This window comes from Lissotriton vulgaris, chromosome 6 (genome assembly GCF_964263255.1).
Source record: "Lissotriton vulgaris chromosome 6, aLisVul1.2, whole genome shotgun sequence".
Lineage (NCBI taxonomy): Eukaryota > Metazoa > Chordata > Amphibia > Caudata > Salamandridae > Lissotriton > Lissotriton vulgaris.
Genome location: NC_141694.1, coordinates 774,690,369 through 774,717,347, shown reverse-complemented (window position 1 = coordinate 774,717,347; position 26,979 = coordinate 774,690,369). Strand labels below are relative to the sequence as shown.

The following is a 26,979-nucleotide window of genomic DNA, read 5'->3' as shown; positions in this document are numbered from 1 at the left end:
TTGCCACACAATCTATCATCTGTTGCATAATATGCAGATTTTAACAAAAACATTGCTTCTAGCACAAACAGATTACATATTTTTTAAACATGCTTACAAATATCTCATTGCAGTTGAAAGCCTTTCAGAAATGGGATCCAATACAGCAGCATAGGTGCTCTATGAGTATCTTCGACTGGAGGCGAATGTCTACCATCATCTACCCTTATCCCCCCTCCCTAGTCTCTATCTCGGTTCCATTATCACGTACAGTCGTAAATCCTAACACAAAGGGATTACTTAAAAACAAGCTGGAGCCATTGGACCACAATACATTTACTATTAAAAACCCACCTAACCTATCTAAAAATTCGCCTCAAAAACAGAATTCTTAAACCTTACCCAAAAACCCTAATTTCGGACCCTTGCTTCTCCTCTAGTGCAAGATCTACAATTTGTGATCTCGTCTTCTACTCGAAAAGAAGAGCTAAATGGAGGAATGCACTTCACTCATTATTCCTGATCACTTCCTCCCAAAAATTTGCACACGGAACTAGGCTGTTGGTAGCCCCTTTATCCACTTTTAAAGCTGATTCTACATCACCATATATAAAAATGGGCAAATCCTCCATCAAGCTGCAGACCACCATCGAGGGTCTTTTGAGAAAAGTATCCACATTATCAAGAACTTCATAACTAACCAGGATCCTGACACTTTGAAGAGTGGGCTTAGCACCCCATCCTCCCCACTGGTCCCAAATGATCCTGTCTTGTAGTACTACCCACTAAGACACCCCTCTCCCCTCCTAACTCCTCTATGGGAAGCTGCTCACGTTTCCCCATCTCCCTTCCTTTGTTGATGGGATAGGATTCACTCGGCGTGACCAGTGACTCCTTGAATGTGGACATACATTGCAATGGTTCTATTGCAGCCATTCCATACCTAAACTCACCCTGCGCTAGCCCCGACTTACTTGATACTATTATCTCCACAACACTTCCCTTCGCTATTGAGGGAACTACCATGAAGTCTGATTCCCCAATCACTAACAACACCAATATACTTTTGACCACAGAGTTTCTAGGAGATCAGTTCATTAGCTCTCTCACGCCCACAAGCAATCTTAGTAACCTGTCCTACTCTACCGAACCTTATTTGGAACTTTCAGGCCAGCAATACCCGATCTCCTTGTTCAGAACCCCTTTCCCTCCTACTGGAGCCCTGACACACTTCGCAGAGTTCCACTGGTCGCACGCCTGTTACATCACAGGTGTGTCACCCTAGGCACAAGCATCAAGTGCTGGATACCAGCTATGATAAACGATATAGTTCATACAGTGGTTCAATTCATCTGAGGTCTTTAATTCTTATTACCATCAGTTAATTCACATTAAATTCAGATTAGATCATTGCTGCAACTTAAAAGTATGACATTTGGTAATGAGTATAGCGTAGGACCAGTGAGATTGATGCGCTATAAACGAATGTTTATAATCTGAGGAGAGTGCCTCAGTGTTGATAAAGTTAGATTCGAGTAGCTCTCGAAAAAAAAACCCGGAACTCCTTTAAGGTGCGTGTTAGACCTGACATCATTGGCTTGAGTCTCTCCTCCATTTTTTTTCTGTTTGCCTCCTTTGTTTACGATGTTTTTGCTGGTATATCGCTTTGGGCACTGTGCCACTGCTGATCAGTGCCACAGTGCAAGTGCTCCCTATGTAAAATTGCTGTATTGATTGAATTCCATGTTTGGCTTATTTGGTTTACTGTCAGTCCCTAGTCTAGTGCACCAAGAGTGCCAGGGCTTGTAAATACAAATGCTGCTCGTCGGCTTGCAGCACATGTTGTGCCACCCACAAGAGCGGCCTAGTAAAAGTATGTCTAAAGGTCTGCCATTGCTAGACCTACGTGCAGTCTAGTGCTGTCACGCTGACTGCGCAAGTACACCTCCTTGCCAGTCCCTAAACCTACCCTTAACTTCATATTAGTCACCCCTATGGTAGGCCCACGGGCAGGGTGCATTGTAAGTATAAGGTAGGACAAGCCTGACCAAGTTGGCATGTCCTAGTAGTGAATAACAGCCATATTCGTTTTTCACTATTGTAAGGTAACCTGCTCTCCATTAGTTAGAATGGGCTGCCAGGATTATTAATGCTATAATCCTAGCTGGCTCGGGGAGCATGGTGCAATGTCGAGTTTGGTATCCCTGAACTCGGGGTTTAATCACGCATCCGTGTGTGTGGATGGTGTACTCTCAAGCTTTGCTAAAGAAAATCTCCAAGGGCTGGAAGAGTGCCAGCCTCCTGTTGAAGTCACAGGGCTAAAGGACTTCATCTGCTAAAAGTGCTTGTTGCTGGAACTTGAGAATCCAGCACCTCTGAAAGAAACCAGCAATCTCGACGCCGACGGACGTCGCCGAATCCAGCTCGACATCGTGAGTAACGGCTCCAGTGTCCCGCTTCCTCGACGCCGGCCGCCGGGCCCGATCGACGCCAGCAGCAACACCAGTGAGTGGTGAGTTCGGCTCCAGCTCCAAGTGACCTCGTGTCTGCCCCGCTGCTGATCGCATCGACTTCGTGCCCTCTCGACGCCGTGAGCGCTGCTCACTCTTGCAACTTCATCATCGACATCGACGACGACGCCGTATCCTGCTTCACCTCGTGAGCGCTGCTCCTGCCTGACATCTGTCGACGCCGCTGCAGGTCGCCCAGACTCTGAGGCTGGATCGACGACGGAGACGCGACGCCGGACATCTCGACGCCGCTGTTCATCGTGTGCTTCGCTTTTCCAAGGTACTGTGTTGTGAGGGTCTGTGCGACTCCGGGCTCGACGTAGCGCTCCTCGCGGTCGACGCCGAACCCTTTGGATTAACTTTGCCTCGACGTCGTGTGACTCCTGTGTGGGTTACATTGTTGCCAAGAACTGTGTTTTACCAAAGAAGAGTTACTTTTGATACTAAAGACTTTTTGTGCTAAGAAGAAACTACGCTTGAACTATTATTTTCCCTTCCAAGAGTATTTATTAAGATTGTGGTATATTTTTGTCGTTATTTGGTCTTGTGCTAAGCCTTATATAAAAATACTTATTTTTATAATACTACGGTGTCGTGTCCATTTGTAGTGTATTCACTTTATTACTGTATGTGGTAATAAATGCTTAACACACAGCCTCTGAGATAAGCCTGTCTGCTCTGCCAAGCTACCAAGGGGGTGAGCAGGGGTTATCAAAGGGTGTGATCCCCTTGCCCTGACTAGAAAAGGTGTGTCCCTATTTGTCAGAAGTGCATACCTCTGCCAACTAGAGACAGCCGGTTCTAACATTGAACGCAGCGGTGAGGATTTGAACCTTGCATTTATGACCCATGTGCAGTGATTAGTGGGCGCTACATAGTGAAAGCAGACCATAGCGCAGCCACAGTCTAATTTGGGAGGATTCTATTTTTGTTCTCCGCTTTTCTGAAGCCTGATTTTTTGAACACTGCCAGTTTTGACCATGAGTAACGCCGGAGTCACTGCCCCTGTTGTTGTTGTGGAGGAATTTGATAAAGCAAAAATCGAGGATTACACGTTAAACCAGCTGAAATGCTTTTGCAAGCAGTTTAAAGTTCCTACCAAAGGCCTCAAGATTAAGAAAAACTACCTCAAAGCATTGGAGGCCTGGTTAGAGTCCAGAGATCCCACTGGTCTGGTGGTGGTACCGCCAGTGGAAGGGGATGAGGAGGTGCCAGTGAATGGAGCCGTGTCCTCTCCCGGTAGCAGTGTTTCCTCCAAAGGTCTTTCCCCTGAAGAAAGAGAAGAAAGGGCGAAAGAGCGAGAATACAACATGGAAATGGCAAGGCTTAAGATAAATGGGCAGTTGGAGTTAGAAAATGCAAAAGGCAGAAGAGAAGCTGATTTGGAGATCAAAAGGTTGGAGTTTGAAAGAGAAAAGTTAGCTTTGGAGCGTGATACCAGGTTGAGGGAGTTGGAGCTCCAAGCTAAAAGGTTAGAATTGAATCCCTCTGGTGGCAGCATCCCATCTGTGCCTGCAGAAAGTAGGTTTTATTTTCCTAAAGATGTGATAAAAGATTATCATAAGAATGAAGATATTGACCAGTGGTTTAAGGCATATGAGTTAGCATTGTTGGCCCACCGGGTCCCTGAGAAGGATTGGGGAGCGGGGTTGTGGGGTCGCTTTGTGAATGAGGGGAGAGATACCCTGTTAGACATGCCTGTTGAGGATAGGATGTCTTATGCTCATATGAAAGATGCTTTAATGTTGAGGTATGGCTTAACCCCAGAAAAGTACAGACAAGCTTTTAGAGAATGTAAGAAATTGCCTGGTACGACGTGGGTTGAATATGTGTCATTTTTTTGCAGAGCCATGGATGATTGGGTAAAGGGCAGCAAAGTGGAAAGTTATGAAGCTCTTTATGATTTGTTTGCTTGGAAGCATTTGTCTAATAACTGTTTTCCAGAGCTGCGCCAGCACCTTATTGATAGCAAGATATCCAACCCTAGAAAACTTGCTGAGGAGGCGGACCGCTGGGTCAGTGCCAGGGTCAACAAGGGTCCAGTGGGAGACTCAGCCAAAGGTGGGCAGGGTCCCCAGCAGAAGAGTGGGAGGACAAGGGTAAACAGAAGGAGTCCCAGAAAGGGCCCCAAAGTAATCCCCAAGGAAACCAAGGGAAGGGTTCCCAGCCTCCCCCTGAGAAGAAGTCAGGGGCCCGATAGGTAAACCTGTTCATAGGGGCCCGGTGACCTGCTATGTGTGTAAGCAGGTGGGGATCGTTAATATGATCCCCAGTGTCCTATGAAGGACTCTGGTGCACCGCCGCATGCACCCCCCGTCAGTTGGCGAGTGTAGCCCTGGGAGGGGAAGAGATGGTTGTCCCTGGTGGGAGGGGTCCCGCAGAAATGTCCCTGGTCTCGCTAGGAGACATGGAAATGGTCCCTCAACCCCCTCTGCCTAGTAACATTAATAAATATAGGCAGTGGGTGACCATTAATGGCCATAGAGTGGAAGCTCTCAGAGACACCGGAGCAAGTGTGACAGCTTTCAAGTGTCACTTGGTGTCCAGAGAGCAGGTGGTTCCCCACGCATTCTACCCCGTGATAGCTGCTGACAACTCCCAGAAAGAGTGTGAGGTAGCTCAAGTTTCCTTTGAATGGGGGGGAGTTTCAGGTACTCTTCAGGTTGCTGTGAGGCCCGCCATGCCCGTTGATTGTCTCCTGGGCAATGATTTAGAAGACTCCCCTTGGGCTAAGGTGGAGAGGGAGACACATTTGAAAATGTTGGGTGTGCCAGAGTAGGTGTGTGCAACCACTCGATCCATGACAGCAAGTAAAGGTGTTGATAGGGTCCCGGAGCCTGAAAGTATGGCCCAGGACCCAGCTGTAAAGAGAAGAGGCAGGAGGCGCGGGAAACCGGCCCCCCTAGTTCCCGTGGTCCAGGAGGAGGTAGACCCTGAGGGGGATGCCCTGGAGCCCACAGGGGAACAAGTTGCTGAACTGGGAGACCTGCCCGAGCTGACCCACTGGCAGCAGGATGGTGGTCCCTCCAGGGAAGAATTTTGTGCAGAACAAAGAGTGTGCCCTTTTCTTGTGGGTATGAGGCAGCAGGCCTCAGCCCAAACCTCAGGTGATCAGTCAGGGTCACATCTTGTTTACTGGGAGAACGACCTCCTGTATAGCGAGCCTAAGGCTGCTGAGCCCGGGTCAGCCTGTGTGCTGGTGGTACCCCAGCGCTTCAGAGCCTTCCTACTGGGTTTGGCTCATGACGTTCCGTTAGCTGGACATCTGGGGCAGGACAAGACCTATGACAGGCTTGTCACCCATTTTTATTGGCCTCAGATGAGAAGGGATGTAGACATCCATTGTAAAACTTGTCACACTTGCCAGGCAAGTGGGAAAAGCGGAAGGAAGCAGAAGGCTCCCCTCCAACCTTTTCCAGTGGTCAGTACCCCCTTTGACCGGGTGGGGATTGACATTGTTGGGCCCCTGGATCCCAAGACAGCCCTGGGCAGCAGGTTCATCCTGGTCTTGGTGGACCATGCCACACGGTACCTGGAAGCCATCCCTCTCAGAACAGTGACGGCCCCGTGGTGGGACGGGCACTGAAGGGTGTTTTCTCCCGAATGGGGTTCCCCAGAGAGGTGGTGTCAGACCGGGGCACAACTTCATTTCCAACTATATGAAGTCTCTGTGGAAGGAGTGTGGGGTAACCTACAAGTTCACCACTCCTTACCACCCTCAAGGTAATGGGCTGGTTGAGAGATTCAACCGGACCCTTAAAGGCATGATCATGGGTCTTGAAGAACCAATGAGGCGGAAATGGAACGTCCTCTTGCCATGCCTGTTGTTTGCTTACCGTGAGGTGCCACAGAAGTCTCTAGGGTTCAGCCCCTTTGAGCTTTTGTTTGGTCACCCGGTAAGAGGACCCTTGAGTCTGGTCAAAGAAGGCTGGGAGAAATCTCCCAGGAAACCTCCCCAGGATGTATACAGTTACATGCTGGTCTTTAGGAACCAGACTCGGCGCTTCAGAGATCTTGCTCAGGCAAATCTGGAGGCCAGCCAGGAGGAGATGAAGCGGTGGTACGACCGGAATGCCACTCTGGTAGAACTTCAGCCTGGTCAAGAAGTTTGGGTCATGTCCCCTGTGGAACCTTGTGCGCTCAAGGACAGGTGGACTGGACCATTTAAGGTTGTGGAGAAGAAGAGCGATGTCACCTACTTGGTGGACTTGAAATCTCCCAGGAACCCCTTGAGGGTCCTGCATGTCAACTGTTTGAATGCCCCACTTAGAAAGGTCCGAAGTGGGCATGCTCCTAGCTACAGATGCTGGAATGGAGGAGGAGAGTGAGCCTCTTCCTGACCTCCTGTGTGCTAAAGAGCAAGATGGGTCAGTGGATGGTGTTGTCCTCTCTGACACACTGACCCTTGAGCAGAAGCAGGATTGTCGCCAACTGTTGGGACAATTCCCTGATCTGTTTTCCTTGGTTCGTGGTGTCACTCATTGGTGTGTCCATGATGTTGACACCGGAGACAGCACTCCTGTGAAGCACAAGGCTTACAGGGTGACTGACAAGGTCAGAGCATACATTAAGGAGGAGGTCTCCAAAATGTTTGCCTTAGGGGTGGCTGAGTCCTCTAGCAGTCCTTGGGCCAGCCCAGTGGTCTTGGTCCCGAAGGCTGCAGCGCCTGGTGCTTCACCAGAACTTCGGTTCTGTGTGGATTACCGAGGACTCAATTCAGTCACCAAGACTGACGCGCACCCCATCCCCAGAGCTGATGAGCTCATAGATCGGTTGGGAGCTGCACGGTACCTTAGCACGTTTAATCTAACGTCTGGGTACTGGCAGATCGCCTTAACTGATGGGGCAAAAGAGAGGTCAGCATTCTCCACACCAGATGGGCTCTACCAGTTCCGGGTTATGCCCTTTGGGATGAAGAATGCCCCTGCCACCTTCCAGAGGTTGGTCAACCAGATCTTGGCTGGACTGGAGGATTTCAGTGCCGCCTACCTGGACGACATTGCAGTGTGAGGAACACTTGCGCCACTTCCAGGAAGTGTTGTTGGCCCTGCGCAGAGCAGGCCTCACAATCAAAGCCAGTAAGTGCCAGATTGGGCAGGGCTCTGTGGTGTACTTGGGGCACCAAGTAGAGAGCGGCAAGGTGGCCCCCCTGCAACCCAAGATTGATACCATCCTGGCTTGGGCGCCGCCCAAAACCCAAACTCAGGTGAGAGCCTTCTTAGGTCTCACGGGTTACTACAGGAGGTTTGTCAAGGATTATGGTAACATTGTGCACCCCTTGACTTCGCTGACTTCCAGGAAGCAGCCACGAAACGTGATTTGGACTGACGCCTGTCAAACGGCCTTTGACACCCTGAAAACTGCAATGTGCACAGCACCTATACTCCAGGCACCCGACTTTTCTAAAGAATTTGTTGTCCAGACGGACGCTTCAGAGCATGGCGTGGGGGCTGTTCTAGCTCAGGTGAATAAAGAGGGCCGAGACTTGCCTGTAGCCTTCATCAGCAGGAGGTTACTTCCCAGGGAAACGAGGTGGAGTGCGATAGAGCGAGAAGCATTTGCTGTGGTCTGGGCGCTGAAGAAGCTAAGACCCTACCTGTTTGGGACTCACTTCCGGGTTCAGACAGACCACAGGCCCCTCAGATGGTTGATGCAGATGAGGGGTGAGAATCCAAAACTGTTGAGGTGGTCCATTTCCCTACAGGGGATGGACTTTACGGTGGAACACCGCCCTGGTACAGATCACGCCAATGCTGATGGTCTGTCCAGATTTTTCCGCCTTAGTGATGAGGACTCCCTAGGTCAAGGGTAGTTCTCCCCACATTTCAGCTGTAGGGGACACGTGTTAGACCTGACATCATTGGCTTGAGTCTCTCCTCCATTTTGTTTCTGTTTGCCTCCTTTGTTTACGATGTTTTTGCTGGTATATCGCTTTGGGCACTGTGCCACTGCTGATCAGTGCCACAGTGCAAGTGCTCCCTATGTAAAATTGCTGTATTGATTGAATTCCATGTTTGGCTTATTTGGGTTACTGTCAGTCCCTAGTCTAGTGCACCAGGAGTGCCAGGGCTTGTAAATACAAATGCGGCTCGTGGGCTTGCAGCACATGTTGTGCCACCCACAAGAGCGGCCTAGTAAAAGTATGTCTAAAGGTCTGCCATTGCTAGACCTACGTGCAGTCTAGTGCTGTCACGCTGACTGCGCAAGTACACCTCCTTGCCAGTCCCTAAACCTTCCCTTAACTTCATATTAGTCACCCCTATGGTAGGCCCACGGGCAGGGTGCATTGTAAGTATAAGGTAGGACAAGCCTGACCAAGTTGGCATGTCCTAATAGTGAATAACAGCCATATTCGTTTTTCACTATTGTAAGGTAACCTGCTCTCCATTAGTTAGAATGGGCTGCCAGGATTATTAATGCTATAATCCTAGCTGGCTCGGGGAGCATGGTGCAATGTCGAGTTTGGTTACCCTGAACTCGGGGTTTAATCACGCATCCGTGTGTGTGGATGGTTTTTGGACTCTGGGTTTGAAAATAGCACTTTTAGAAAGTGGCTATTTTCTTGTCTAACTATTTCTGGTTTCTGCTGGTTTGGTGTGTGTGTGACAGGAGCTGGGTGGCTCCAGAGGTCTGAGTGAGTCAGTGTGGGATGAGTGGGACATTTGCATTGAGAGTAGGGGGAGAGTTGTTCCTGATAGCCTGCCCTGCCTGATACAATGCTGGCTCCACCTCCTGCCAGGCGACTGATGGCTCTGGGCCTGCCATGGACGATCCTGGCCCCACCTCCTACCAGGAGGCCGATAGCTCTGCTCCTGCCAGTGACAATGCTGGCTCCACCTCCTGCTGGGCGTCTGAGGACCCAGCCCAGCTCAGTGAATAGGCCAGGTGCCTCTGCCTGGCTACACCCACAACAGACCCAGGATGTTGGGAAATTCCCCTGCATGGACAAAGGGATCAAAGCCAAAAAGGGGTATAAGAGAAGGACCCCTGAACCAAGACTTCAGATCACTTCTGACAAGGAAACCTGAATCAAGGACAAGAAGCCTGCTGATCCAAGGACTTGCCTACCCCTTCTGCCAGTGTGCTGTTTGCTGGGGGGAATCCTGCAGTGCTTCTTTATTTTTGCCAATGAATCAGGAGAGAGGAACTGAGTGTGTACTCTCAAGCTTTGCTAAAGAAAATCTCCAAGGGCTGGAAGAGTGCCAGCCTCCTGTTGAAGTCACAGGGCTAAAGGACTTCATCTGCTAAAAGTGCTTGTTGCTGGAACTTGAGAATGCAGCACCTCTGAAAGAAACCAGCAATCTCGACGCCGACGGACGTCGCCGAATCCAGCTCGACATCGTGAGTAACGGCTCCAGTGTCCCGCTTCCTCGCCGCCGGCCGCCGGGCCCGATCGACGCCAGCAGCAACGCCAGTGAGTGGTGAGTTCGGCTCCAGCTCCAAGTGACCTCGTGTCTGCCCCGCTGCTGATCGCATCGACTTCGTGCCCTCTCGACGCAGTGAGCGCTGCTCACTCTTGCAACTTCATCATCGACATCGACGACGATGCCGTATCCTGCTTCACCTCGTGAGCGCTGCTCCTGCCTGACATCTGTCGACGCCGCTGCAGGTCGCCCAGACTCCGAGGCCGGATTGACGCCGGAGAAGCGACGCCGGACATCTCGACGCCGCTGATCATCGTGTGCTTCGCTTTTCCAAGGTACTGTGTTGTGGGGGTCTGTGCGACTCCGGGCTCGACGTAGCGCTCCTCGGGGTCGACGCCGAACCCTTTGGATTAACTTTGCCTCGACGTCGTGTGACTCCCATGTGGGTTACATTGTTGCCAAGAACTATGTTTTACCGAAGAAGAGTTACTTTTGATACTAAAGACTTTTTGTGCTAAGAAGAAACTCCGCTTGAACTATTATTTTCCCTTCCAAGAGTATTTATTAAGATTGTGGTATATTTTTGTCGTTATTTGGTCTAGTGCTAAGCCTTATATAAAAATACTTATTTTTATAATACTACGGTGTCGTGTCCATTTGTAGTGTATTCACTTTATTACTGTATGTGGTCATAAATGCTTAACACACAGCCTCTGAGATAAGCCTGTCTGCTCTGCCAAGCTACCAAGGGGGTGAGCAGGGGTTATCAAAGGGTGTGATCCCCTTGCCCTGACTAGAAAAGGTGTGTCCCTATTTGTCAGAAGTGCATACCTTTGCCAACTAGAGACAGCCGGTTCTAAGAGTGCTCATGCGCAAGAATCGCGTTCGAACTAACTTTGTCAAAGCCAAACGGAGCGGAGGGGCTTCGCGTAACTGGGATTTAATCAGTTGAAAAAGGTATGAGGTGAGCACTGGGTACAGACACTCACAAAAGGCATGTAGAACGCTCACTGTAACTTGAGAACCCCCAAGCGGGCAGCAGTAAGCGCGTAATGATACACGAACCAACGGTCAGAATGGGGAGGTTAAATCTTTAGTGAGTGTTACACAGAAAGCAGTGATCTTTAACAAAAGGAGTTCATATAAAGATACCGAAGTGGATAGTATAACATTTAAGTTGCACACGTTTGATTAATTTGATTTAGTGAGACAGAGATGAAGCTTTTGATTACATAGTATGTTATTTGTTTAATTTTCAGGCGTTCCTTGATGAAGGTGCCCACAGCACCGAAATGCATTGGAATGATTTATGTCTACGCCTAACATGATCTAATCTGAATTTAATGTGAATTACCTGATGGTAATAAGAATTAAAGACCTCAGATGAATTAAACAACTGTATGAACTATATCATTTATCATAGCTGGTATCCAGCACTTGATGCTTGTGCCTAGGGTGACACACCTGTGATGTAACAGGCGTGCGACCAGTGGAGCTATCTAATACACCTCAGGAGGGAGGTGATACCCCAGAGCACAGCCTAAAAAGCACATAATTATCCAGGAGCGGTGCACAACCCATTGACTAGAAGCTATCATTACACTTCGCAGAGTCTCATCACCACCCTTTACCTACATCCATCCTAGATAATATCTCCTAGGATATTCAACAACTCAAGACTGACTTACAAATGCTTATAGTTATCACCTCAAAACTGGCTAACAATGGATGGCTGACAAATTGTCAGGAAAGAACAGACACAATCTAGCACCAGATACTAACTTCTACACTAAGCTGTCATCTGCCCCTTCTGTCAAGGGATTATCTCCAACTATGCGTCCCCCCGCTGGAGAACCATACCCTACCCGAAAGCTACCTCTAGACACTCTAGATCTAAGAATTCCTTAACGGTGAGGGATAGTGACTACCTCCTCAATTCTTACAATGCCTCTCTCATGGACAAGCTATATTACCAGGAACATATTTAAGCCATTCCCCCGAACCCACTCAGAAGACCCAGACACACACTAATGCTTTAAACACCTCTAACCTGAAACAAGTTCCCATCACCCAGCCCACTTCCACTGATACCTTTCCCCACTTAAAGTGCATGCTCATCAATTGTAGATTAGCAGTGAAACGTACCAGGGACACCAGTGACCTCGTCCTGGCTCAGGATCTTGACATCCTTCTACTTACAGAATTCTGGCTAAAGGATTCCTCTGGTTCGGTACTTGATATATTAGTCCCGCCGACCCATAACATCATCAGACTCGACAGATCTGACAGACCTGGTAGAGGCAACGCCTGCATGTACCTTAATAGCCTTATAGTGAAAAAGTCACACACAGATGCAGTCCCCTCTTGCAAATACCTTTGTATTTACATCACAAGCAACCCTAGGCCATTATGCAAACTTCACATGCTTTACCATGCATCAGGAGAGAACCTCCCCTTCAATTAAACAAACAAAGCAAATCATCTCTTCCTATGTGGGACAACGTTATTCCCAAATCTTCTTCTTAGACTTCAGCCTTCACTGGAACAACGTGAAAGACCTGGTAGCGAACAATCTTCAAAACGTTGCTAGCTGACCTTAGCTTAAATTCAAATCTGTGATAGCCCCATACACATTTTGGGGGCTTGATCCTGGACCTATTTACAGCTAAACCCAATGCTATTTAACTGGGTTTGATTGCCCCATGTGACTTGTCTGATCATCATTATATCTCCTTCTGCATAATTGAAACTTGGCCTAAGAAAAGATCACAAGTAAAGAAACCCAAGCACTGGAAACGATCTTTCTGAAACACAAAAAAGAATGAGTTGATATCCCTAAGAATAATAACTTGCCTCCACCTATTGGCATGTCTGAGGTACAGGACCTAACAGAGCATTACAACAATTCTATATTGAGTAATTGCCCCCTTACAACCAAAAATAAGGTCCACCAGTCTCCACACCTTCATTCAACAATAGTTTAAATACAGATAGATGCAATCTGAGACTAGCTGAATGATCCTGGAGAGGATCCCCATCCAGTGAACACCTTATGCTCCTGAGTTCTATAAGAAGCACCTGCAACAAACATATCAGGAGGGCAAAATAAAACTTCTTCAGAAGTCAACTAGAACATACCAGAAACAGACCCCAAACAACTTTTTGAATTAATCCAACTCCAATCCAACTATCTTCTCGCTCTTCCGCCAACAGATTCCAGCACACAGCCAAATTGTGAAGTTATTGCCTCCTTTTTCGAAAAGACGATAAAGATTGAAACTAATCTCCCGACTGCAATGAACCAACTGACTGTCCCATTCCCTACCAACACCGCATTCTGTCCTCCTCCTCAGCCTCTGCCTGTTCCTGGTTTCACATCTAAAAATAACGCCTTCTGGAGACAGTTCACATCCTTTGATGACATCTCTGTACTTAACTTGCTTTCTACTTTGAAACCCTCAAGCCACTTCAGTGACCCTTTGCCCTGACATTTATTCAATGGGATGAAGTGGCCCCTAGTCCCACTCTGGACCAAAATAGTAAATGCCTCCCTACACAAGGTATGATCCCTTATTGTCTAAAATCAGGGCAGATCATTCCCATCCTTAAAAAAACCTCCGCAGATCAAGATGACCTAAATAAATTCTGACCTATATCTAGCATTCCAACTTTGTCGAACCTTCTTGAAAAATCTGTTCTTTTCCAACAATGTAATCACATTAATCAATTCCAGCTTCTTGATCAATTCCAATCTAGTTTCCGTCAGGGCCATAGCTCTGAAATGGCCTTTCCCACATAGTGGATGGCAATCTAAGAATAATGGATCAGAACAAAGCCTGCCCTCTAATCCTCCTTGACCTCTCATCAGCTTTTGATACGGTCAAACATGATAATCTCCTGGACTTACTGGAACGCAGGATAGGTCTATGAGGTTCAGTGTTCAACTGGTCTGCCTCCTTTCTCAACAAAAGAACACAAAGATTTAAAGTTAATCAAACCCTCTCCAACTCTGCGCCCTCCACTCTTGGGGACCCTCAGGGGTCTGCACTCTCACCCATGCTCTTCAACTTGTTCATGGAGCATCAAACCAAAATGCTGAAATTTTCACATTCACTATCACATGTATGTGGACGACACCCAACTGTTCCCGAAAATCTCCTCCCCGGAAGACATCAGGTCTCTCAACTCAATCCTACTCAAAATACAATACTGGCAGATTTCATAACAACTCAAGCTTAACTCCTTCAAAATGGAATTACTCCTTGTCTCATCACCTAAACAGGCTCCTGTTATTTTTGAATGCATGAAACACCTTACAGCTCTAAACTGTACACCACTCATCATTGACTCAACAAGGTCTCTTGGGATAATACTTGATAAGACCTTGAGTATGCAGGAGCACATCAGCTCAGCCATCAAAGGAGCCAACTTCCAAATGAGCATCCTAAGAATGACAAAACGCTTTTACCCCCTGGATAATTTCAAGTCTACTTTTCAAGTGCTAGAAATATCTAGGTTAGAGTATGGTAGCACAATGCTCTGTGAGCTACCCAGCTACAAGTTGGCACCTCTCAGGGCCTCCCTGAATTTGGTTGCAAGGCTTATCACTGGAACCAGAAGAAATACCCTTAACACACCAGATCTGAAATCCCTAAACTGGCTGCCTTTTAAGGCTAGGTTACATCTTAAAATTGCTTGCATGACACACAGGGCCCTTCACCATAACACCCCTTTGCCCCTAGCTCAAAAACTTGAAATCTCTGGTGTTAGCAGATGAGTTTCAGCACTCTGCTGCTAAAACCTCAAAAATTCTAAAGAAGGACAACCTATAATCAAGCTTTCTCGGATATTGCCTTGAGTATCTCAAAATCCTTTCTTCCGGAAATCAGACTGAATCCCTCAATGGCATCTTTAAAAATAATAATTCTACAGATAATTACTCTCTCCATCCCTCCATTTGATGTTGGTTCTTTAACAAGCTTGTTTTTCTCCTCCCGTACGGACTGCGTCACCCGGAGTGGCACTGCTAGAATGTATTTTGCAACTGATCCTATGACTGTTCTCAACATCCCGATTAGTTTTTTGCTCATATATGCTCATTTTTTATCGTTTATGTGGTGTCACAACATTGTTCCTCTTGTATACAGAAGTATCTTGCATATTACTGCTGCTGTTACTGACCCACTTGTCTAACTCTTTTTTTTGTTGCATGAATCATGTTCGCACTATATAAAACTCTTTATAAATTTAAAAAAACTGTGGCCTGGTCCCTTTAAATGTGAGAACATTTAAGCACTAGAACCTAACCTAAGTTACATTTGTAGCGCTAGAACCTCAGTTATTCAGTGTCAGAAATGAGATTTCTGGTTGGCTAGGACATGTGCCTAAGCCAGGAGGAAACCACTACTCTAGACAGGGCAAGGAAGTTACACACTGAAGATAACCCCTGCTCACCACCATGGTAGCTTGGCAGAGCAGTCAGGCTTATTCCAGAGGGAATGTGTAAAGCATTTGCGCAACACACTCACACAGCTGCGACACACTAGTCACACCACCAAAGAAACTTCACTCAAGGTTATGTAAAAGTAGCCTTTGTATTACTCATAAAACACATTAGAACTTAATCACATATACACACTGTGCCACCTGGCACTTGGTATGTCTTTACAGGGATTATGTACATTACAGGGCCAATCAGGCCACTGCCAGAACCATCATAATTTACAGTTTGTGAAGACAACTAGTAACTACTGGTAAGGGTACACTTAACATAAACATAATCGGCATACATCCTTATCATCAGCATAGCACATTATACATATTAATCTTCAGCACAATGCACCACGGCAAACATGTGCCACAGGGCACATCTCTGTAGTAATGTCACTGGCAATGTAGCATCCAAAGCGTACTCACATGAGGGTATAACACAGCCCCTGGGGCAACTCCCAGTACTCCCGGGCACATGGCAAGCCTCCTAAGCCCATAACCAGGGATCACTCATGTTGGCTCCCAGGCTACACGCCCACCTACACCAGGCGCAATGCAGTAATGTAGAAGCATCCCTCCCCCTCAATACTACTCCTCTTACTCACTGAGGAGTGGCAGCCTCAGTCGAGGTTTCCCCTTTTATGCCCCCAAGATGTCAGTAAGCGTACAGCTGCCCGCGACCATGCGATGCAGCTGCTAATATATAGACAAATGCAGGAGTTATGTTGGTGCTGTGAAGGCACCTCAGTGAGGACATCCAATGGCCCCTCAGGCCTAGAAAACAACAGGGCGGTCCACTCCCTTAAAAGGGGCACCCTCAAGACCTTAACTGGTCTCACCCAGACAGTGTGACTCGCGTATCCAAGGCACTCACCTGGTCTCCTCTTCCAGGTGGGGGCAGGAAGTTGAAGGGTGGAGCCTGCGATGCACCACTTGAACGCAGGGCTCCTCACCGTGGCTTCCTTGGGCCTCTCCAAGTCTCCTCGGCGAGAGGCGGCCTGCCCAGGGTGAAAGACAGGAAGATGCAGAGGGGAGCATGCAAGGCTACAGTTCTTACTCTGGCTGCACCTGGAGCCTGCCCACAAACAGGCTCAGGCAGCACAAGGGGCTCTCTCTGGAAACAAGGGAGCCCACCCACAACCAGGCACAGACTTTGCCTGACTTCCGGCGGCCTCTTCTGGTCAGCTCCTGTTGGCTCGCGGTGCACTGCAATTCCCCACCCACAACCAGGCTCAGCCTGGTTTCCACCTGCTTCCTTCCTCTGGCACTCTTCACGGCACAGCAGCATCTATTCTCTGCACAGCTGGAGCCTACCCCCAAGGGTCAGGGAGAGGGTAAAATAAGCGCGCTCCACACATTTTACATTTTCCAGCATGTACGAAATGTGGTTGGATTAAATATAAAAACCAAGCACTCCGTCTGCACTCAGTCCCAGGGTTCTTCACAAGTGGAGCGTCCCACCAGCATCCAAAGCGCTTCACCACACGCTGGAGGCAGAGTCTCCTTCCAGTTTAATCAGCCCAGGCAGGCCAGCACACTAGTGCTCTTCAGCAGGGCAGCAGCTTCCCTCCCACGAATTGGGAGCTCCAGATGGCGGTTCCTACCATGGCCCAGTAGTTCCCAGTAAGCACAACAGCAGTTTAAATGGGGTCACTGCCCCAATATTTTTATTGCATGAAGTCTTTGTTCTGCCCTGGCACAGGGCTTTGGACCCTGTCCAAACCAGTTCTGGGGGGCACTTAACAATTGCACAACACTTTCCATTGTCAGTGTAGGCTCTGGCCCCCGACGCACCACAGGGAGGCAGAGCCAGCATTGTGCAATGCAGGCACAGTCCTATTCAGGGTCAGGGGCTACTCTGCCCACTACACCAAATGCAGAGTGGCCTATTCAGTCTAGCGCTGACTCACCCAGCCCCTCTTGAGCCACTGCACCTACCCAGCCCCTGTCATCCAGAGCCAGACATGCAATACATAACAGGCAGGTACAAAGGCACATAGCACCCAGAAATGTCCACTTCTAAGAGTGGCATTTCTAAAATAGTGATAATAAATGTGTGAACACCAATACGCAGCATTTACCACCACTATTCCAAACGTACCGAACTTGATCACGCTACTTCTCTTATGTCAGGAATTATCACTAAAACACATGTCAGGGAATCCCCAATGTATTCCTATGAGATGGCAGTCTCACAGTAGTGAGAAACCAAATAGGCTGCTTGTCACTACCAGGACATGCCACACAGTTAAGGCACATGTCCTACCTTTTACCTAGAGTGCACCCTGCTGATAGGGCTAGCTATGGACTACCTTAGGGGTGACTGATATGTAGTAAAAGGGGAGTCACAGACGGGCAACCACTTTATGTGCCACGTCACAGGGGCAGTAAAACTGCGCGCGCGTGCCATGCAATGGCAGAGGCCTGAGGCAGGTTTGAAAGGCTACTTTGGTGGGTGGCGCAAGCAGCCCTGCAAGCTCACCTGTAGCATTTAATTTACTTGCCACAGTTATATGAGATACCATTTTACAAGGGAGGGGAGTGCTAGGTAAATTAAGTATGCCAAACAGGTGTAGACTAGTCTTACCAAGTTTACCATAGAGGGCACATGCACTTTAATACTGGACAGCAGTTATAAAGTGCCCAGAGTCCTAAAACCACCAACACCAGGTCAGAAGAAAATACCCGGAGGAAGGCAAAAAGGTCTGGGATGACCCTGCAAAAAGGGCCAAGTCCAACACTGAACTTCATCATAAAACTCTGGAGGCTTGGTCATATGACATTTTTCTACCTAGGAACATGAAATTTGCTAAGACTGTTTCAATAGATGCAAAGACAGGTTTTTGAAGGGGGAAATTTGCACGCAGCTTAGTCTGTGCAGGTAACAGCAGTGGGCGGTGGGACTGGGTCGGGGGGGATTTTGAGGGACAATGCAGAAGGAAAATTAAATAAACAATACATTTTCCCTCTGCATCGTCTCTTTAGCAGGACTTTTACGAGAAAGCATCTGATCTTTTGGAGCCCTTGCTCTGACATCTTCAGAGTACCGAACACTTAGCTTGGGCACTTTCACAGAAAGGGCTGCCACTAACATTGTGAGAACTAGGCCTGGGCGTAGTACTACGCCATGCTCACGGGGTATGCGTAATTTGCGCTACTACAAACTACACTAATTGCACGTAGCACAGTGCAAAAGCGCGTAGCTGGTATTTTTTGCTTGCATGCTGTCAAGTTGGCGACCGCGAGTGAGCAAAATCAACATCCCGGCAAGACTTTTTCCTCATCCATGATCAGCAACATCAAGTTGCCGATCACGAGTGTGGAAAATAAACATACCGCGGGATTCTCAACGCAGGGAGGTCAGGTTTCTCATTGCGAGTAGTCGCGTATGCTTGTGACCGCTCGCGATGAGGAACTACCAATCCACGTTGAGAAAGCAGCTGCTCGAGTATATATCTACTCGAGCGGCAGAAAAGGACCGCTTGCACCGTGCAAGAAGCCGTTTGCAATGATTGCACAGTGCGGACAAGCATCCGGCACTGTGCAATCAGTGTGAACAGCATTTTACCTACCGCAAAACGCAGTTCGCGTAGCTCGCGTAGTGCGAAGTGCACTTCACAAAGCTACGGGTAGGGCTATTATGCAAACTACGCCAAGGGTTAGTGAGAACAATTTTGTTGGAAATGTCCGCTCTGGGACACATATTCTTGAAATGGGGGTTTATTTCTGGAAAACGCAAATATACTTGCTGTGCAGGTTGCATCAGTGACAATAATACATTAGGCTGCCTTGGACTGCCATGCCTTGCATGGCAGCCACAGAGAGGAAAAATCTGCATTTGAAGGTCCACTGTAAATAGGATATCATTTCATTTCAAATGTTTTCAGCTAATGACACTTTGATAGATGAGATCCTGGCTAATGGTTTCAAAACGGAAGAGCCAGGAGACACAACGCCAATGGAAACCCAGTATTCTCTCAAGCTCTAAATGAGCTGAGAGAACCTTTAAATAATATGGACAGACAAAACATGACTGGGGTAAAGTGAAAGCCATACCCACTGCATCACAAAGAGTAATTTTTAAACCCCCCTTTCTACATTTGATCCATTTTGATGAAGTTCTTGTGCTTTATATTGACATAGACATGGATTTTCAAAAAAACATATTTGAAAGAAATCCGAGGTTGATGAACTTGTATATAGCTTTTGACCTATGCTACTGATCCCGTTTGCTTCAAAAGCACGATTTTTCGAATATTTTGAAAAATCAATAATCAGGGATTAGCATCCTACGAAACACAAAAGAAGGTTAAATACAATGTCTAACATATAACCAACCTCATTCTAGGCAATTTCCCTATACTTCTTGGAAGTAAACCCTTGCCTTTTAACCCTTGTCTCATGCTTTTGTTATAACTGAAATACTCCTGTGATGTAGGTATCATTTCAGAAGCCAAGACTGCACAACATATACTTAAGGCAGCTTCAACAACAAAAGAGTGTGCCTTCTTGTGAGAAGAGCAGGCAGGAAGATTCTTACCTAGATTCTTTAGAAAGCCCTCACGCACCAACCTAGTTGGTGACATGCTTCATCATTGGTCCCACCAGGAGAGACTGAGTGCCACCCCGGTGTGCTGTGAAACCAGAATTGTTGCTGAGCTGTTTTTTTTGTGAAGAGGTGAAAGTGGTGGTTTTAAAAGTGTTGAGATTGTGTCCAAAAATATTTATTAGTTAGTCAATCGGACACACTAAAAACAAAGTGTGGGATACACAACTGAATAGATTGTTAAGTTATATCCCCTGGTGTAGGGTCAACATGTTTCTGCCTGACTGGTGCTACTTACCAGGCATTCTCCAGGACCACAAAGGAGAGGATACCTCGGCGGTATGGGCACTCTAAGGCCCACCCTGACCAGAGGACGTGAATGTGAAAAAGGTGTAAAATTGCAACCCTCTATTACAGGGGTTTCTTTCTTGAGTGGAACCGAATTGCACCTGTGTCAAGAGAGGAAACGTAAAGACGCAAACACACAAAAAAGGGACACACAGTTAGTCATCATATTGCACTTTTTTAATCAGGTGCTCATGCTTTCGTGCTCTTCTGGGTGCACTTACGACGTAGCTCAAAGAGCCAAGGTGTACTATGGTGAGTAGTATCGTGCACTTAAAATCACAATTATTGGCATTCCCAACTTCAATATAATAGGTACCTTGAATGTAGCGCTTTTGCACCTGCACGCCTACTAGGTCGTTTTGCGGTATTAATGAAAGCAACGCTTTCCGACTAAAGCAGGATTAAGCCAAGGTAATTTTGATGGTGTCCTCCTTACTGTGCAACAGAACACACTACTATATCACACTACAGAAGAAGTTTTATAAATATGGACATCTCACATGCAGTGTAAAGGTTTCCCACACCATGGGTCTCGCAAGGGGGGTGGTGGCAAGTTGGCACACCCTGGGAAGAGAAAGAGGAAGGTGGAAGGGGATACAGGCGAGTCAGTAAAGTACCCCTGTGGCACACAAGTTACTTATCTGCTGTAGATGCGGTTTGATCACTCACGCCTCCAGAGCCAGGCACCCGATTGGTACCTGCAGCTAGCCTCGGAAACCTGACCCCCGACGATGGCTTTTTCTGAGTACAGGTCATTTTAGAAGGAAGTGTTCAGGATCGTAGGACCCCAAACCGGCCCCTTCCCCCTTCCACTTTCTCTTCCCAGGGTGTGCCAACTCACCACCACCCCCCTCCTAAGACCCATGGTGTGAGAAACCTTTACACCGCATGTGAGATATCCATATTTATAAAAATTCTTCTGTAGTGTGATGTAGTAGTGTGTTCTGTTGCACAGTAAGGAGGAAACCATCGAAATTACCTTGGCTTAATCCTGCTTTAGTCGAAAAGCATTGCTTTCATTAATACGCAAAACGCCTTAGTAGGTGTGCAGGTGTAATAGCGCTACATTAATTGTACCTATTATATTAATGTGATTTTAAGTGCACAATACTATTCACCATTGTACACCTTGGCTCTTTGAGCCACCTCGTAAGTGCACTAAGAAGAGCGCGAAAGCATGAGCACCTGATTACAAACGTGCAATATGACGACTAACTGTGTGTCCCTTTTTTATCTGTATGTGTCTTTATGTTTCCTCTCTTGACACAGGTGCAATTCGGTTTCTCCCAAGAAAGAAACCCCTGTAATATAGGATTGCAATTTTTACACCTTTTTCACAGTCACGTACTCTGGTCAGGGTGGTCCTTAGCGCGCCCATACCGCTGATGTATCCTCTCCTTTGTGGTCCTCAAGAATGCCTGGTAACTAGCACCACTCAGGAAGAAACATGTCGACCCTACACCACAGGATATAACAGAACAATCCATTCAGTTGAGTATCCCACACTTTGTTTTTAGTGTGTCCGATTGGCCAACTAATACATCTTTTTTGGAAACAATCTTGACACTTTTAAACCACCACTTTCACCTCTTTACAAACAAAACAGCACTGCAGTAATTTTGGCATCGCAGCACACCGGGGAGGCACTCTGCTTATCCTGGCTGGGCCCGATGATGAAGCATGTCACCAGCTAGGTTGGTGTGTGAAGGTTTTCTGAAGAATCGAAGTAAGATTCTTCCTGCCTGCTCTTCTCACAAGAAAGGCACGCTCTTTTGTTGTTTAAGCTTCCTTAGCTTTATAATTTTTCCCTCTTTTTCCTGTTGATAACTACAACATATCTTAAGCCTATAGGATTGTCTCAATTCCCACCACTTGCAAATTCTGCACACAAAAAAGTCACTAATTGTAGCACATTAGATCATTTACCTTGCTTATTTCTGGTAAAGCAACCGATCCTCATACAGCCCATGTAACATATTGTCTCCTCAATCCCACGGTGGAATTCCACTTTCTCCCACTTCTGGCTGAAGTACAAGTAGGGTGCGAAGTTGGAGGAATCCTCCCCCTTGGAGGACAGATGTTTGACCAACCCTATGCCCACAAAAGACCCATACCTGACATACAAAAAATACTAAACCATATCCCTTATGACCTACAACAACTGAAAGAATGATTGGAGATGGATATAGGAGACCTTGAGCACAAGAAGGCACTTGGCTCCCCGAGGAAGGTCACCCAAAAATGTGGGTTTCGATTGACACTGCTGCGTACTTTGCACAGCTTCTACTACTCCCAAACGGTCCTGCTAAAAATGGGAAGGGATGCCTCCAATTTATGTTCATGGGGTTGCAGACAGATTGGCTTTTTCTTCCATATGTTATGAGACTGCCCGGTAAACCAGATCTTTTGGGAGAAACTCGTGGATTGCATGCAATGGGTGGGATGAAAGGGACTGACAAGTTTGGCAGTGATGTGTGCTTAATTTATGGGGGAAGTCAGAGGTACCCAGGTTCCAGAAAATGTGGATCACTATGGGCCTCGTGGTAGGAAAAAGGAACATTGCAAAATCCTGAGGAGCTGGAATTTTTTTGCATCTGAAAACCTGGGAGTGGGACATGGACTGGTGCATGCTAGCTGAAAAGTGATCTATGAAGACAAGACTTGCCCTAGAAAATGGGAAATAATCTGGAGAAATTCGAACACCTATTGGGGGTTGGTTCAGAAAGCTTGTGAACTGAAAATACCAACCAATCCTGGTGGCACTCTCAATACACTGGAGTACTGGCAAGATGAAGAGGGGTGAACTGGGGGGGGGATAAGCCTGGCGGATCTGAGGCAATCCATTTCAACAAATATTGTGCTTGTGACAGTGATTTCATCCTATTGATCCACTTAGCATTTCTTACCTTTGCGAAGAACTCCCCCTTGCTTGCTGTCTAGGATTTCCTTAGGCATTGATAAATAGTTGGCTCTTGGATCAGATTTCATGTTCTTGAAAGTGGCCTGTTCCACAACGCTATCCACTTCTTTATCATTCAGGCGCTGCCCCCCAAACTGACATATCTTTAGCACAACTGTTCTGAGATCCTGAAAGATGATAATGGCATTTTATACTTTCAACATAGCACATATTTTGTATTTCATTCATTCATTAGATAACTTTATTTCGGTCATAGACCATAAAAGTGCAAGTAAAATACATACACAAACGCACAATCAATAAAACAAAAAATAAATGACAGGTCCGTATTAAAAATGGATTAAACTAAACAGTTATCAAGACTCAAAAAGTTAAAATTCATAATTGGAAATATTTGAACACAAGAATTTATCCAAAACATTTCCTTCTACGCCACATGCCAAATAGAAAGCAGGATACAGCAAAAAGGATGGGGAGATGAGTGTCATACGTTAAAACCTTACATGCCTGACTACAATATCCAAACCCTTGATTCCTGCATAACGGAATCAGCCAGCATTTCCTTATAACTTTATACGCAGGGCATAAAAACATTACATGGCAAACATCTTCACACTTATAATTACATGCCGGGCAAATATTTTTTATATTTTTAAATAAGAAAACTGATTAAAAAAACAACAGTAATCTATGTGGTCAATTCTCATATTTGCCTTGGAAAGATGGAAAACAGCTCATACGATGTATCTTCCTTTTAAAATACACTTCTTTCTTTTTGTGGTTTAGAAGAATCCCTAGAACCTTAGTTTGAAACCATCAATTTTTACTTAATACTCACATCCAGATTGTGCACTTAGGCCTTCCTGTTTTTGTGGAAAAACAGGAAGGCATAGGTGCACAAGGATTATTTAAACTTTGGCAAATGGAGGACATCTGCCATAAATTAGTGGATGTCCCTACCACTACCTGTTGTTTTTGCAATTGTCCCAACCACCATAACCACACCGTGACATGAATACACTTAGGACGTCTGCAAATGTTGGTGGCTGTCCCACAGTTGCCAGACTCAACCCTTCAGTATAGATCATCAAATTATGTGTCAAAAACGTTGAACAGCATTGTAAATACCCACAACACTATGACATTTGTTTACTTTCTACTCAGTGCCCCCAATCCACCCCTGACACTGACAATCATGACAAGTTGGAATAGAAAACAATATCTCCTCCAACAAGGACTACTAGGGAAATCTCATTGACAAAACTGTTGATTTAAACTGACATGTTGAAGAGCATGATTTTTTCATTTGAATGAAGGTTTACGCAATTATAACACATCACTATTTTAACTTATCGTCATTAAATTAATGGTTTGTCACATATTCATATTGTTCATACATTACAAATTTTGACTCATCATTAACTACGTCCATATGCAGTTAAAAAGTTTTAATATGTGAATAAACACATGTTCTTTCTTATTTAATATTACTTTAACCCACATACATCAATGCTCTTTGTTTATTTTTCATAAACACACTGACAAAAGTTCAATAGATTTTGATTGTACTCACAATATTTAATCTCATAAGGGCTCAGGCTTTTTCAGATCTGTTTAGGTACAAAGGCATTTAAAAACTAATTATTTTATTCCGAGGTGCACAGGACAGGCACCAAATGTAGTTTTTGTAAGTTGTATGTGGTACCCAAGTGTGGTGCAGACACACTGGAACTGTGTGTAGTTCAGCTCCAGTGTTGCGCTCCCTTTTCTGGTGCTCATGCATTGCTATTTGTTCATACTTCATGTGATGCTATGCTTGGATGTGCCCAAATGTAGCTTAGGATTGTGGGTCATGTGCATCAAACCAATAACACTACGGGGCATATTACCAACAACTAGCGATAATTTTTGTCTCTAACTTGTTTAGAGACAAAAATTATCGCCGCACATCGGCGATTTTTATCGCAGATAAACCTTGCTATTAGCAAGGTTTATCGCAAATGCGATAAAAAACGGCCGCAATGCATGAATATCGCTGAAAAGTCAGCGATATTCATGCATTATCGAGTAAATGCTCTTAGCCATGTTATCCACCTCCCATTGGATAACATGGCTAAGAACTGCTCAGGGCAGGTGTTAGCTTTTGGAGATATTCGCGCTTAGCGCGAATATCTCCAAAAGTTGGTAATAGGAGATAGCGATGTTAGGGACTGTTTCCAGTCGCTAACATCTTGGCACGTCCACTTTGCATGTCATTAGTGATAAATATCACTGACATGCAAAGCGGGGCCCAAGATGGTCGCTATCTCCTATTAGCTGTCACTAACTGGTGTTAGCGACAGCTTGGTAATAGGGAGATAATTTTATCTCCGCTTTCTTGGCTTTTAAAGCCAAAAAAGCGGAGATAAACCCCCTTGATAATATGCCCCTACATTCCTCATAACCTTCAGATACAGACAAACACTGTTAAACAAACAGCTTTGAGAAGAACAGGCAGAACCACAAATGTAGTAGCCTGAAAGTAAGAGATAGAAAGAGAGGAAGAGAAAGAGAGAGAGATGTATCCAAACATGTGTGCACTTCAATACATGGTAAAGTCTTTATATGTGGCCTATGGTGCTCGTACGCTTGAGTGTTTAGTGGAGCTGGGTGACGAGGTAGCTGTGTCACTCTCTTGCCTCGGGGTGGTCCTGCAGTGGTGTCTGAAGCATCCCTCAACAGATAAGTAAGCGTCTGGTTTATTCTTGGATCATTGGAATGATGGCACTCAAGGTTTAAGGTCAGAGCACATACACTAGAGCTACAAATGGAAGTGGTACCACCCCATAATACTGCTCTATCTTCTCTCCATACGGCATCTCTGTTCGGTGTTTGTGAGCATTCTGACGAGTGTATGTAACCAGAGCCCACATGTCATTTGACTCTCATTGCATCACGACTGCCCTGAGTCCTGTGGGGCTTGTATCAAATACTAACTCTGTTTGTTGGCAGGGTCATAGTACCTTATAGTTGTTTCAGCTGACAGAGCAGATTTTGTGTTTTCAAAAACCTGTTGCTCCTTGGGCCCCCATTCACCTGGTTAGTCTGGTTTGAGAAGTTTCTCTTGGTTAACATGGCGAACTTACATATAAATCGTCCACAATATGTAAACATGGCTATGAAATTCTTCACTTCTGACATGTTTGTTGGGGAACTTGCCTTTTGTATGTCTGTACTTTCTTTGGATGGGGTGATACTCCTCTATATGACAACTAGTACTGGAAGAATTCAGGGGCATATTATCTAGGGGGCGATAGGCAATTCTTGCCGTTTTTGGCTGCTAAGCGGTGATAATACTATCGCCCCATTAGCAAGCTGTCACTAACAGCAATTAGCGACAGCTTGTAGGCGATAGCGAGCGGTTTGGGGCCCGCTTTGCATGTCATCGATATTTATCGCTACTAACATGCAAAGTGGGCGTACCCAACCTGTTAGCGACTGAAAGCAGTCGCTAACATCGCTATCACCTATTAGCAACAGGCGTAGCGATGGAAATATTCACGCTAAGCGCGAATATCTCCAAAAACTAACACCTGCTCAGACCAGTTCTTAGCCATTATATCCAATGGGAGGTGGATATAATGGCTAAGACCCTGTTAGTGATAATGCGTGAATATCGCTGTATTCTCAACAATATTCACGGATTGTGCCGCTATCGCCGGGAATTTTATCGCTTTTGAGATAAACGTTGCTAATAGCACGTTATCGCAATGATAAAATCCCGTGATGCACGGAGATAAAAAATTGCCGCTAACCCTACTTACCGATAAATATCGCTATTTG

At 46.2% G+C, this 26,979-nt stretch overlaps 1 protein-coding gene across 1 annotated transcript in view; it reads right to left on the bottom strand.

The window, feature by feature from the left end:
- LOC147707968 (amine sulfotransferase-like) overlaps positions 1-26,979 on the bottom strand; it is a 426,437-nt gene that overhangs the window by 25,862 nt on the left and 373,596 nt on the right. Inside the window, exon 7 of the mRNA XM_086926774.1 lies at positions 23,144-23,324. Within this exon, the coding sequence (XP_086782900.1) occupies positions 23,144-23,324 (181 nt within the window). The remainder of the gene's footprint in view (positions 1-23,143; positions 23,325-26,979) is intronic.